The 12,086-nt window shown below is 51.9% G+C and overlaps 1 protein-coding gene across 1 annotated transcript in view; it reads right to left on the bottom strand.

The window, feature by feature from the left end:
* EFCAB6 (EF-hand calcium binding domain 6) overlaps window positions 1-12,086 on the bottom strand; it is a 199,177-nt gene that overhangs the window by 52,323 nt on the left and 134,768 nt on the right. The window contains 2 exon segments of the mRNA XM_060026001.1: window positions 2,974-3,162; window positions 11,951-12,069. Of these exon segments, the coding sequence (XP_059881984.1) occupies window positions 2,974-3,162; window positions 11,951-12,069 (308 nt within the window).

A 12,086-nucleotide genomic window follows, 5' to 3' on the forward strand; every position in this document is an offset into this window, starting at 1 on the left:
CTGGACAACGAGACGGAAGCCCGAAGAGGGCGGTGGCACGGCCGGTGGACGGCCGCAGAGCCCCTCACACACAGCCCGGCCGGCACGCTGGAGAGAACCCTGTGCAGCCCGGCTGGGTTCGCTCCTGTGTCTCGTAATTTGCATTTGAGAACAGCCGGCTGAGCTTCTGCGGCTAGTTCACTATTGCTGGTCTGACTCTGGAAAATAAATAGGGGTTTAGAAAAGGATTCTTCTGAATTTTTAAAATGTATTCAGGACATTTCAAACAAAATTAAACCTCTTAGATTTAAGAGGCAAACATAAAATTTCAGTCACTTGAATGAACACGACTCCTGTTTCTTAATCTTATCAAAGCTTCAGTATAAATGAGGAGGTTAAAAGTCCTGGAAACACTGCATCTGATGGGTTAGCTGGAAGACCCACTGACACCAAAATTGAAAAGTGGGCCATCCTGAAGGGCAAAGTGACTTGACAATTTCGCCATCTGACATCTTTGAGGAAACAGAAGCCGGTCATGAATTTTTACGCATTGGGCTTGATTTCTTTGGTAAGAGAGCGTGATGGTGGGAAGGGACCGGGTGAGTGTGAATCAGTTTTCGGAGCTGGATGATCTGAAACGCTTCGTCCAGTGGCACGTAGTTCTCCCAGCTACAGATCCACGATCGCACAATAAACAGAAACAAGAAGAGAAAGACCATGCGGACGATGCTGAGGATGTGAGATCCCTCCCAGAGCCTCGTTACTCATAAGTGGCAGGAGAGAGGGAAGGGAAGACATGTGTGGGTAATGAGGCCAGCCCTGTCTGGGAAAGATAAATTCCACATTTTCGTTACTTTTATGGCATATTTGATATTTATACCAATCTTGCGCATATTTTTACTTGAAATTTCACCAACTCCATTCTCTGCCTTCGGGCTTTATAACTCAGTAACTTAGACATAATTCAGGGGTGTGTTCAAACTGCCCTTCTCTTAAACCCCATTCAGCCATTGCATTTCGTCCCTGTGTCCTTGGAGTGCTTCTTTCCTCTGGGGATTCATTAGTAACAGCTCATTCACTCATTCAGAGATGATGGGGACAGAGAGGTGAAGTGACAGACAGGAGATGGACAGACACACAGATGAGAGTGCCAGGGAGGTAAGCCTCTGGAGCAGGGAGCAGGGTCCCAGGCCTGGGGAGTGCTGGTGGGCGGCCACCCAGGACCGAGACTGATTGAGAAAGTCTGTCCCATCCCTTTAGGGTCACATCAAATGCAGCAACATTTTCTCCTATGTTCCTTTTTTTTTTGAGGCATAATTGACATATAACATATTAGTTTCAGGTACACAACATAATGATTTGATATCTGTATACACTGTAGGATGTATAGTCACCGTCCATCACCATCCGTAGGATGAGAACTTTTAAGATTTACCTTCTTAGCGCCTTTCAAATACGCAGTACAGTATTCCTAACGATAGTCACCTTGCTGTGCATCACACCCCCAGGACCTATTTCTATCCTAATGGAAGTTGTGCTTTTTGACCCACTTCGGCATCCCACGCTACCCTCACCTCTGGCAACTGCCAATCTGTTTTCTGTATCTATGAGCTTGGGTTTTTGTTTTTTTTTTTAAAGATTCCACATGTAAGTGAGATCATATGGTTTTTGTCTTTCTTTGTCTGACTTATTTCACTTGGCATAATGCCCTCAAGGTCCAGCTGTGTTATCGCAAATGGCAATATTTCATTCTTTTTTATGGCCAAATAATATTCCATTGTATATGTACGTACCACATGTTCTTGATCCATTGTTTTAGAATTTTAAAATATGGCATTAGTGACTAGTTTCATTAGTGACTACTTTTAAACTTTGAAAGAATCACGCGCAGTCCCACCATCCAAGTACAACACGATACCTTCTGTACAGCATCTTGTGGACAGGCACGTACATTTGGTGTAGCTCCAATCATGGTATACAGACTGCTTATTTATTTATTTTGGCTACACCACGGGACACTCGGGATCTTAGTTCCCCAACCAGGGATCGAATCCGAGCCACCTGCAGTGGAAGCGTGGAGTCCTAACCACTGGACCGGCAGGGAAGTCCCTATACAGACTGTTTAAAACTTCATTGCCCATTAGCCTTCTATCACAGACATTCCCACAGTGTCCGAGGCGATGGCTGACACTGGCATACACCACCTCATATTCCTTGGGGCCACGCTCTGTAAGCCAGGCCCTCATCTGGGATTGATTTTTTTTTTTTTGCGGTATGCGGGCCTCTCACTGCTGGGGCCCCTCCCACCGCAGAGCACAGTCTCCGGACGCGCAGGCCCAGCGGCCACGGCCCACGGGCCCAGTCGCTCCGCGGCATGAGGGATCCTCCAGGACCGGGGCACGAACCCGTGTCCCCTGCATTGACAGGCGGACCCTCAACCACTGCGCCACCAGGGAAGCCGACAGGTGTCCTTTTGCTGCTGCTGTTGAAAACACACTGCAAGTCATACCTTCCACCTGCTAAACTGCTGGCCTCTTCCACATTATTTCTTTGGGATAAAGTCTCCAAAGTTGAACTGCTGAGTTAAAGAATGTGTCTGTTCCTTCATTCATTCGCTGGACAAATACGCACTGGGTGCCTACTAGGCGTCAAGCACTGCTCTGAACCGGGTAGAGACAGGCATGTCCTCGTGGAACCTGCATCTACTTGTCCAGAGGAGCGGCCAGGGGCTTAGGTTAGTAAACACCTCAAAGGTTCAGTTCTCAAGGGTGACCTGAGAGTGTGACTGGGTAGGGTGGCGTAGGCTTATAGCTCTTTAACTCCTTTGTAGCTTTGTGACTTAGCGCCGATTTCTAGAATCTACAGCAGTGAACCAGTATTACAATTTCACGGCAGCTTTGCCAGCACCGGGAGGTACCACTTCAGAACAAACAGTGCTGCAAGGGTCAACGAGGAACGGACGCCGGCCCCCGGGCCGTGTGCTCACAGACTCACCCGGCCGGCACGGCCCACTCCGTGCTCTGCTCCTTCATCTCTTCTTGCACCTGCTGTGGCTTCGTGAAATGACACATGAAGTTGAAATAATCCTCTGCGTAGGGCTGATGAATAGCCGCTGAATAGTTAACCCCCAATTTCTGTAAAACTTCTTGGTAAGTAATGTGCCCTCTTCCCTCGGTGTCGTACCTTTAAAGACAAACAAACAAAACTCTCACCAGTGCGAGGTGCTCAGGGCTTTAACACCGTCTGCACTCCGTCTGCCTGGCTCCTCACACCCCGTGTACTCTGCAGGCCTGCAGCACCGGCCTCCCCGGGGGTCAGGAACGCAGGATCCTGAGCCTCACCCCAGACCTGAGCTGGACCTGCTCGTAACAAGACCCTCAGGCGATCCACAGGCTCATCAATCAACAGGAAGGTCACCTCACACAAGGTGATCTTGGACCACCCCAAGAGAGCAACCGGATTCATCCTCTGTCATTCTGCTAGAAATCCGACTGTGACCACGGAAAATTAAAACCAACCCTTCCTTAATTCAACGGTCTTTTATTGAGCACCTACATGTAAGAGGAACTATGCTAAGGTTCAGAAGAAAATCCGTCAAAAAGCATATTCAGGGGCTTCCCTCGTGGTGCAGTGGTTGGGAGTCCACCTGCCGATGCAGGGGACGCGGGTTCGTGCCCCGGTCCGGGAAGATCCCACGTGCCGCGGAGCGGCTGGGCCCGTGAGCCATGGCCGCTAAGCCTGCGCGTCCGGAGCCTGTGCTCCGCAACGAGAGAGGCCATGGCGGTGACAGGCCCGCGTACCGCAAAAAAAAAAAAAAAAAAAAAAGCATATTCAATCTTAAAACTCAAATAAATGAATGCCACTTGATTCCAATTCCCCATTTCCTCTTTGAAGAGATGCCAATTACACACAACCAATGAGAGAGACTAGTAAGGAAAACAAGATAAGAATTATGTTATGTACCTTTTATGTCATTTTCTATTATTGGGATTTTTCTAAATTGTAATTCATTTTAAAAAAGGCATAATGGAGGGTTTTTATCTCCCAACATCATTCAAATAGAATAGAATTACTTCAATAAAAATTTTTAAGGCAAATTGCCAATTTTCTTTAAAGAAAAGAAGCATTCATTTTCACGGAAAGATCTCGGTCCTCCTCTAACCGATAAAAATGGCATTTCCGGCGGTGCTTTTCCCAGATGGACTCAGCGTTCCGAGGGCTGAGGCGGTATTTGCACAATGTCTGGGGCTTCACGCTGCATCCGGCTGCTGTCGGTGCCTGTGGGACGGAGCCAGGCGCCCTGGGCTCTCCTGTGTGAAGCAGGGCCCCCTCTGCTCTCCGCCGCCGGCCAGATGCTGCAGGACCACACGCTGGCCGCCGTCCCAGCACTGGGTCCCCTGCGACCCTCCCAACTGAGTAACGATGAGGAGAACGGATTTATTTACCCGACTTTCCTGTCCTCAAGGGCTGGGGTGCTGGGTGGAGGACGAGGGGTGAGAAGTTCCCGAGGCCCCCCTGCCCACCCCTCCCCCTGCGGCCCCCCTGGGCCTTGCGTCTCACCTCCGCCTGCCTCCCAGCATCCAGGCCTGCTTTCATCAGGGACTCCGTCCTAGAAGGTGAGGAGAGTCCCCTCCTGCGACGGAGGGGCAGGGAGGGCAGCGATGTCTGAGCCGCCAGCTCACCGGCCTCGAGTCGCCGGCCAGGTCCCGCCACCCGCCCGGGCTCGGTTTCCTCGCCTGGCCTGCAGCACGGAGGGGGAGGGCACTCTGAGACCTGCTGGCTGGAATCATGCCCCCAGTGGCGTCGTTGTTACTAAGGGTTTGGGAAGCCCTCCCAGACCTTTCCAGGCGTCTGTTATTAGTACGGCCTTAGTGCCTGCAACCCCCAAAAGTACCATTCTACCTTTATTCAGTGAATTTTCCTTCTAAAACAAAACAAAGTGACCCACCCACCAGAGGAAGCCCGAGGCTTGTAGTGGCTTTATGTGCCAGGCAGCACAAAGGGCCAGTGCCTCTAGCAAGTGGCTTCTCCTACTGCTGGTGACGGGACAGCTGCAGGAAGGAGAGTCTAGTTCTCCATCAGTGCACCTGGGAAGGGGAGAGTTGCCATTTCTTGAGCTCCTAGGGCGATCCCAGGGCCGTGGGTCTTTCCCTGAGCTGCATCAGGCCTGTGACCAGCCTGATGCCACCAGAGTGCTGCTGTGATGCAACTCTATAAAGACACCCCTAGAAGAAAGCTCCCCAAGGGGGCTCCCCACCCCTACAGGGGGCTCCTGAGCGAACGTGCACAGACCACCCGCCTGACAAGCAAGGCCTGGACAGCAGGGCGCCTCTTCTGGGACCTCTCTCTCGTCCTGAGGCAAAAGCACTGTGTCTCTGCCTCCCCTGGATCCCTGTAGCCTGTGGTGAGGACCGGGGAGCGGGGTGAGCGCGGGTGGAGGCTGGGACCAGGGCCTGGTGTTTGCCGCTGCCATTCGCCACCCAAAGGCTCAACCACATCCCACCTCTGCTTCCCCCGCTTCAGTCCAGGTCTTCCCTCCCTGCTTGACGGTGGGTTTCTCGAGGAGAGACCATGCCTCGTTTATCCTGATGGGCGAACCCACAGTTCCCAGCAACATGCCTCGCAAAACTTCCTTATCGATACCTGGCTGCTGAGCAATGAACGTGAAGGGCACGTGTCCCTAAGGAAGGCCTGCCATCCCCGCGGGCAACGCTCACGAGATTCCCAACAACAAATTCTCAATCGTGACACTTGAACTGAATGGAGAGACACTTCTTAATTACTTCATTAATAAAGATCATAAACATTCTATTCACATCTCCAAGGAACAGAAGACCAGATTGCACAACTGCAACTAAAATATTGTTATGAATGTGAATAATAAGAGAGTTAATTCAGCTTACATAACCTCACCCTTCATCATATAATCCTTTGTGTCACATTAAAAAAAATCAACTTGCCTGTAAAGGTTGAATTTTAAAAGGGTTCGGCAACAGATGTGCCAAGAAAAATGTGCGCATAAACAGAGGACCCATAAAAACTCGCATTTGCATACGGCAATGGCCACTAATTTATGACATAATCAGATTACTCTGCCCATCTATTGTACACACAGCAATTTGGTTGTACACATGATCTGAATATGTTCACATCGATTGCTGTGCTGTGAAAGTCTTACCCTTTCATGCTCAGTTTAGCACTTGATTCTTACATAAATGACAGAAGAATCTTCCAGCACCATTGACCCCAGACCCCAGATTTAGAGGGTCTGGTGCAAGCCCTACTGACGACCCAGGCCTGCAGCAGAGGGAGACGTGGCCCTTACGCAGCTTGGATAGAGGGATTCTCTCGGGGACCATCTGTGAGGGTGGTCCGATGGCTCAGAGAGCTGCCCTTCAGAGCACACAATGTCCAGCTGCCCAAGGGGGCAGTGCCCAAAGGCACATTCAGCCAGTCCTGGTGGAGCCACAGATGAGACACCATGGGCTCCATCCCCATCCAGGGCCACAATCCCGCCCTTACGCTCCCCAATAAGCGGCGGTCTGGCCTTGGATGAAGCCACGCCAGAGATGGGAAACCCGCTCCTTCAGGAACTGCCCAGTGGAGTTCTAGACGACGTTAGTCACGAAGGCGTCCTTTATGCGGAGCTAAGGGCCTGTCCATCTAGTCCCTCCACGTGCAGCTCTTCTAACTCATCCCCGACCGTCACGTCCCATTCGATCCTCTCTTTTCTGAACTGTTCCTTCAACCTTTTCAAATCCTTTCCCACCCAGAGGCTCTCCTGGTCCAGGTGTTCCACCAGCAAGGCACAGGGTAGGTTCTCTCTAAACACTGCGTTGGTTGAGGCAACAGAGATGACCCAGCTTCACGTTAACCGACAGTCATATGTCTTCCCATGGGCCGATGCACATGACACGGGAACTTTTTAATAGTCTTTGCCTTTTATATTGGAATACTAACATACAATTACCTACCCAAACAAGAAATGTGCGTGAGTTGGGCATTAATTATCTCCCGAACATTCTGCCAGGTCTGCGTGATCGGCTGGTTGCACACGACCGGCATCTATACGCAAGTTTCCCAGGCGGCTGCTGTCCTACCTGACTCATCTGTGCATTTTTATAATACACTGGCTTCATAGTTTTTCAGCAAAGTTGGTTTTAGATCTAAAATAGCAGAGTTCTACCCAACGAAATGAGGCTACAGAAGGGGCTCAGGACACTGAGCGCCCCCGAAGGGCGTGTCCCCCAGGGCTCTGTGCCCTGGTCCTGGGGTGCCCTGTGCCCGGCAGGCTCTGGGTCTCAGCCTCTTCTGATGGAAGCGGCATCCTTCCTCTTCCATCCCAGGGACCTCCCACTCCCCCGGCTCTGGGCCTCTCTGCTCACTAGGACCCCCTTTCCCCACCTCTGGCTAATGACTGTTTCTTAAGACTCAACTCAGGCATCGCACCTCCTGGGGGTCTCTCTCTGAACACCCCCAGCCCGGGCTGCCCAGCCTCTCCCTCCTGGCACGCAGCTGCTGTCTTCCCGGCCGAGTCGCGAGCAACCTGAGGGTGGAGGCTTCCTTCATCTCTGGAGCCCCAGAATATAGCACAGGGCTTGCAACTTAGAAAGTTTCAAGAAAATCCTGCTCAATGATTGCTCCGATGAATGAATAGATGGATGGATGCACTTTCATCTTGTAATTTATTCTCTGCAGTCTCTCCAAAACCAAGCGCATTGCTCCTGAAATCTTGTGCTGAAAGATCCTGCCTGGCTTCAGTTACCAGGTTTCCTTTCCCAGCGGCCTCCTTCAGCCTTGACGGTTGTGTACCTTTAACCCTCAGTGAGCCAGGCTCGCTTAACATGCACGTGCTCCCCACTCTGTCCGCCCCTGTGCAGTTAGCTGGGGCCACGGGCTGTGGGCAGAAGTGTGTCCTTCTGGGCCGAAGCCCGCCGAAGCCCGTGTGCGGTCCTGTGCTCTGCAGGTCCCAGGGGACCCTGCTGAGGGATGAGGCCACAACTGGAAGCCAGATCCCGAGTCACCACTTGGAAGAGAACCGTCCAGAAGAGCCGCTAGACATGCTAGACTTCGTGTGAATAAGAACTAAGCACGCATGTGCCAGGTCACTGAGATGTGGGAGTTAATGCACTAATTTACTTCCAGCGTAAACGAGACCTGCAAGGCTAACCCGGAGCTCTGAAAGCGTGCGCTTCACAGGTGCTTCGTAAATGTCGAGTGAACAATGGATGCCGACAATTTCTTGTCTATATTCTCCATATTTTCTAATTCTGTGTTTTCGAAAGAGCTGAACGTTATTTTCCTACTCACTTCCAGCTACCCAGTTTTGGCGGGGGCTTTCCTCGTCTCACTAGCAGACCCCGGGAGCTGGCAGAGTGTCACGTTGGCCCCAGCTGCTCCCTGCCTTGCCGGGGGTCCCTGTCACTCCCGCCGGGTGGGAGAATGCCTCTCCCCCTGTACGGGCGACTGCAGGAGGCTCCTGGTGCCTGCGCAGCCTGGCGCGGGCCACCACCTTGCCGCCTAGCCCTCCTGCTTCGTAAGGCAGGCGGGGACTTGGAGGGAGTGGACCAGGGTGAGTCAGGGTCAGCAAACGCTGAGCCACTGAGAGGAGCAGGCCAGGAGGTGGAATGAGGGTGAGGACGGCTAACCGAGATCATGGAAACGCCTAGAAAATGGATGAAAAAAACCACACCACCAAGTCTATCCTCTCTGCTGAGTGGGGTACGGCTGCTTTCTTGCTGTTGTCTTTTCTTTTCCTTTATGCTTCTCTGGATTTTCTGAGTCTTCTAAAATGAGTGTGCATTAATATTGTAATCAGAAAATAATTACAAATCTATATGATCTTTTTGCTACTAATTTTTATGCTTATCTACGCCAGGTACCCTCTTTATATCATTTGGTCCCCATTGCCATCCCACTGGAGAGATTACTGAAGCTCAGAGAAGGTGAGCCACTGGCCCAAGGTCACACAGCTCAGTCCAGGCGCCATGGGTCAGGGTGCAGGCCCCCTCAGAGCATAGCCCATCAGCTGCGGGTTCACTTCCTAAATCTCTCTCACACCTGTCACTTCTGTCCCAATCCTCCAGGCACCACCCAGGGAAGACAGCCCTGAATTCACCTCTGTGCCTCCCACCCCGTCTCTAGCAATTCATCCTCCTCCCCGTGGCCAGAGTGATCTTTCTGGAACGTGGGCCTGCCTCCCTCTTTCCCCACTAAACACTTGGCCTTCAGGATGGGGTCCCTACCTCGCCCTGCCCTTCACGATGTGGCCCCACTAAACACCTGGCCTTCAGGATGGGGTCCCCACCTTGTCCTGCCCTTCATGATGTGGTTCAGCTGATGTGCAGCCTCCCCTTCTGCCTGGCCACCCAGGTGACCCCGCAGCCCTGGAATGTGACACACCCTTTGCCCTTTGGCTGGACGTTCATCTGGTGGCTCTCGACCCCGCGCTTGCCCTTTGCACAACTTCCCAGCTGCCCCCCGGCTGCGCCCAGGGAGCTGTGCCCCTGGAGGTGGGAAGAGGGCAGGGCCAGGCTGTTCCCGGGGACCTGCTGTCATGGCTCCGTAGCTCCGGCTCAGCACAGCAGTCGAGGTTCCCGCAAATTCCGAGACAGCATCAGGAGTGGAGGCAATTTCCTGGTCTCCAAATAATACCGCCTCCCCAGTCGCTGGTGGGGAGCAGCTCCCTTATCTCTGTGTAACCTCCCCCGCTTGCTCTTCCTGCCCGGGCGCAGCAGCCTCCCGGCCTCTGTAGCAGCGTAATCCCCCTGCAGACTTCTACCCCCAGCCTCCCGTGCAGGGGTGCAGCCATCGAGGGATTCTGGCCAAAAGAATTTGGGCAAAGTGACGGCCATGTTTCCAGGCCTGGTCCTTACAAAGCTGACCAGAGGGTCCTCTGTGCTCTGTTCCCTTCTCTGCTGGCAGACACATAAGATCCAGGGGTGGTGGGACTCCTGGTCCCTGAATGACTGTGAACACAGCTCCCCAATACCCACACTACATTTTGACATCATTCTGGGGCAAGCCCCTGGGATGCTGGCCTTGTTTGTTACCAAAGCCAGCCTACCTTGATCCATACACCACTTGAGCTAACTCAGCAGGGCAGAGTGAGGCACAGAGAAGTTAAGTAACTTGACAGGGGCCACACAGCTATGAGGGGTGGAGGCATGTCTGGCTGCAGAGCTCTCAACCACTCACCATCCACGGCAAACAGCCGGCTAAACAAAAGTAGATGAAATTCTCATCTCAAACAGTTTTCAGCACAGGGTAGATATTTGTGTATTTAATCATGTTAATACGTGTATAAAGAAACTTTAGCCAAAAGCAACAGTGAGTGTCTCCCTCCCATGAACATGGAACCTTGCTCTGTCCCCCATCGGGAAGAGGGCTAAGCGTGCTCTCCTTCCTCATGGGGACACCTGACTCCTACACCCCTCATTCTTGCAGCTCGCCCCGTCCCTCCCTGATGGAGACCACAGTCTCACGAGGCCCACACCCCACCAACCCCTTTTCTGAACGGCTTCCTGACTAGTCTTCCTAAAGCATGGCTTGACCCACATCACATTTTGTCGTTTCCGAATGACTCGTTAATACTCTGCCAGAAAGGGAGGACTGCGGCCAGGTGATCAGCCTCGCCTTTCCTTCCTCAGCCTGCAGCCCAGGCACTGCTTGGAGAATGCCTCCCCCGTCCTCCTGGCCCGTGGGTCAGGCAGCCCTCCTTCCCCATCTGGACCTTTGGAACAATTTCAGCTTCTCTCCCACCATGACAGCCTCCTGCTCTTCCACGGCCCCCAGCACCCCTACTTCTGTCTCCCTTTCTGCTCGACATGTCCCTCCTCTGGCATTTGTAACAGGCGACCCTGCACCCTGGTATCAGGGTGAATGCTTCCTGCCCCCTGACGGCTCCCCGAGCATCAGGACCACACAGTCACCTCCACATCACCCACAGGTCTACACGGTGAGAGCTCCATGCATTTGGCCGCTGCACCGCATCTTCTGATTACTCAGATGGACCCACTCATCTAGTCCCTCAAAAGAGAAAACGGGCAGGGAGACCAAATTGTCTCTGAGTTGGAACTGACCTAAAACGAAACAAAACAAAACAAAAAAGAAACCAAGGATTCTGTAAGAACTTCAAGTTGCTTTTCTGAATTAGACACAAAACAGCCTAATTCTAAACTCGGCCAACATTGCAGCTTTCCCCTTTGAACAGATGAAAAGCTGAAATACTACACGGACTGCTCCATGGGCTTGCCTCTGAGAGGACATGCAATACTGGGGTACGATCCTGCGGGGATGCAAGTGGCAGCTAACATGTAATGAAGAAGGAAGTAATTCAAAGACAGAGCTGGAACTTGGAAATGGACCACATTGTTAGTACACCTTGAAACTTAAACATCTACACAGGGAATGTTGTAACTGGGGGCCTGGTTCAAAAACAGCTGAACCTAAAGCACATTTTGAAACATGTAGTCAGCATTAGGCATAAGTTTCAGTTTAAGACACTCTTGGGAAACCACTCCAAGGTACCAAAACTTTGGTGATTTTCTTCCAGCAAATTCCTGATCTATAAAACAGTTGTGCAACATTGATTTCCATCTTTAGGTGATGGGGAGAGACCGCTTTTCCCTTTACCCATTGCAGATCTGTCTGCTGAGCTACTTGTATTAGAGTTAAGTCTTTGGGGAGGGACTTGGTTCTCTGAAACAGTAAAAGGATGTGGTTGAACTCCCGGTTCCTTGGAAATGCGAAACTCTCAAGTCTAGTATTTAATACTGGTGACACGTGTTTACCTGGCTCCCCATGTTCCTGAAGGCCAGCCTGTTGGCCAAGGCTTCTTTCTACGGGGGAACAGGACAGATACAACCGCAGGAAAACCACTCCTGGTCCCACCTGACCCCTGAGGAGTGACGAAAGCCAGTGCTGAATTTGGCCATCCGGAATGAAAAGCCAGTCTTCAGACATCACTCACCTCATCCAAAGCTTCTCACATTCTCTGGGTGTGAGGGGAATATCAAAGCCGTACAGCGCGTTCTTTACATCCCGTCGTCGAAGAATGCCGTTGCCCTCATTGTCGGTTTCGATAAAATTCTACAATATTCCAAGGT

The sequence above is a fragment of the Delphinus delphis genome, chromosome 11 (genome assembly GCF_949987515.2).
Source record: "Delphinus delphis chromosome 11, mDelDel1.2, whole genome shotgun sequence".
NCBI lineage: Eukaryota > Metazoa > Chordata > Mammalia > Artiodactyla > Delphinidae > Delphinus > Delphinus delphis.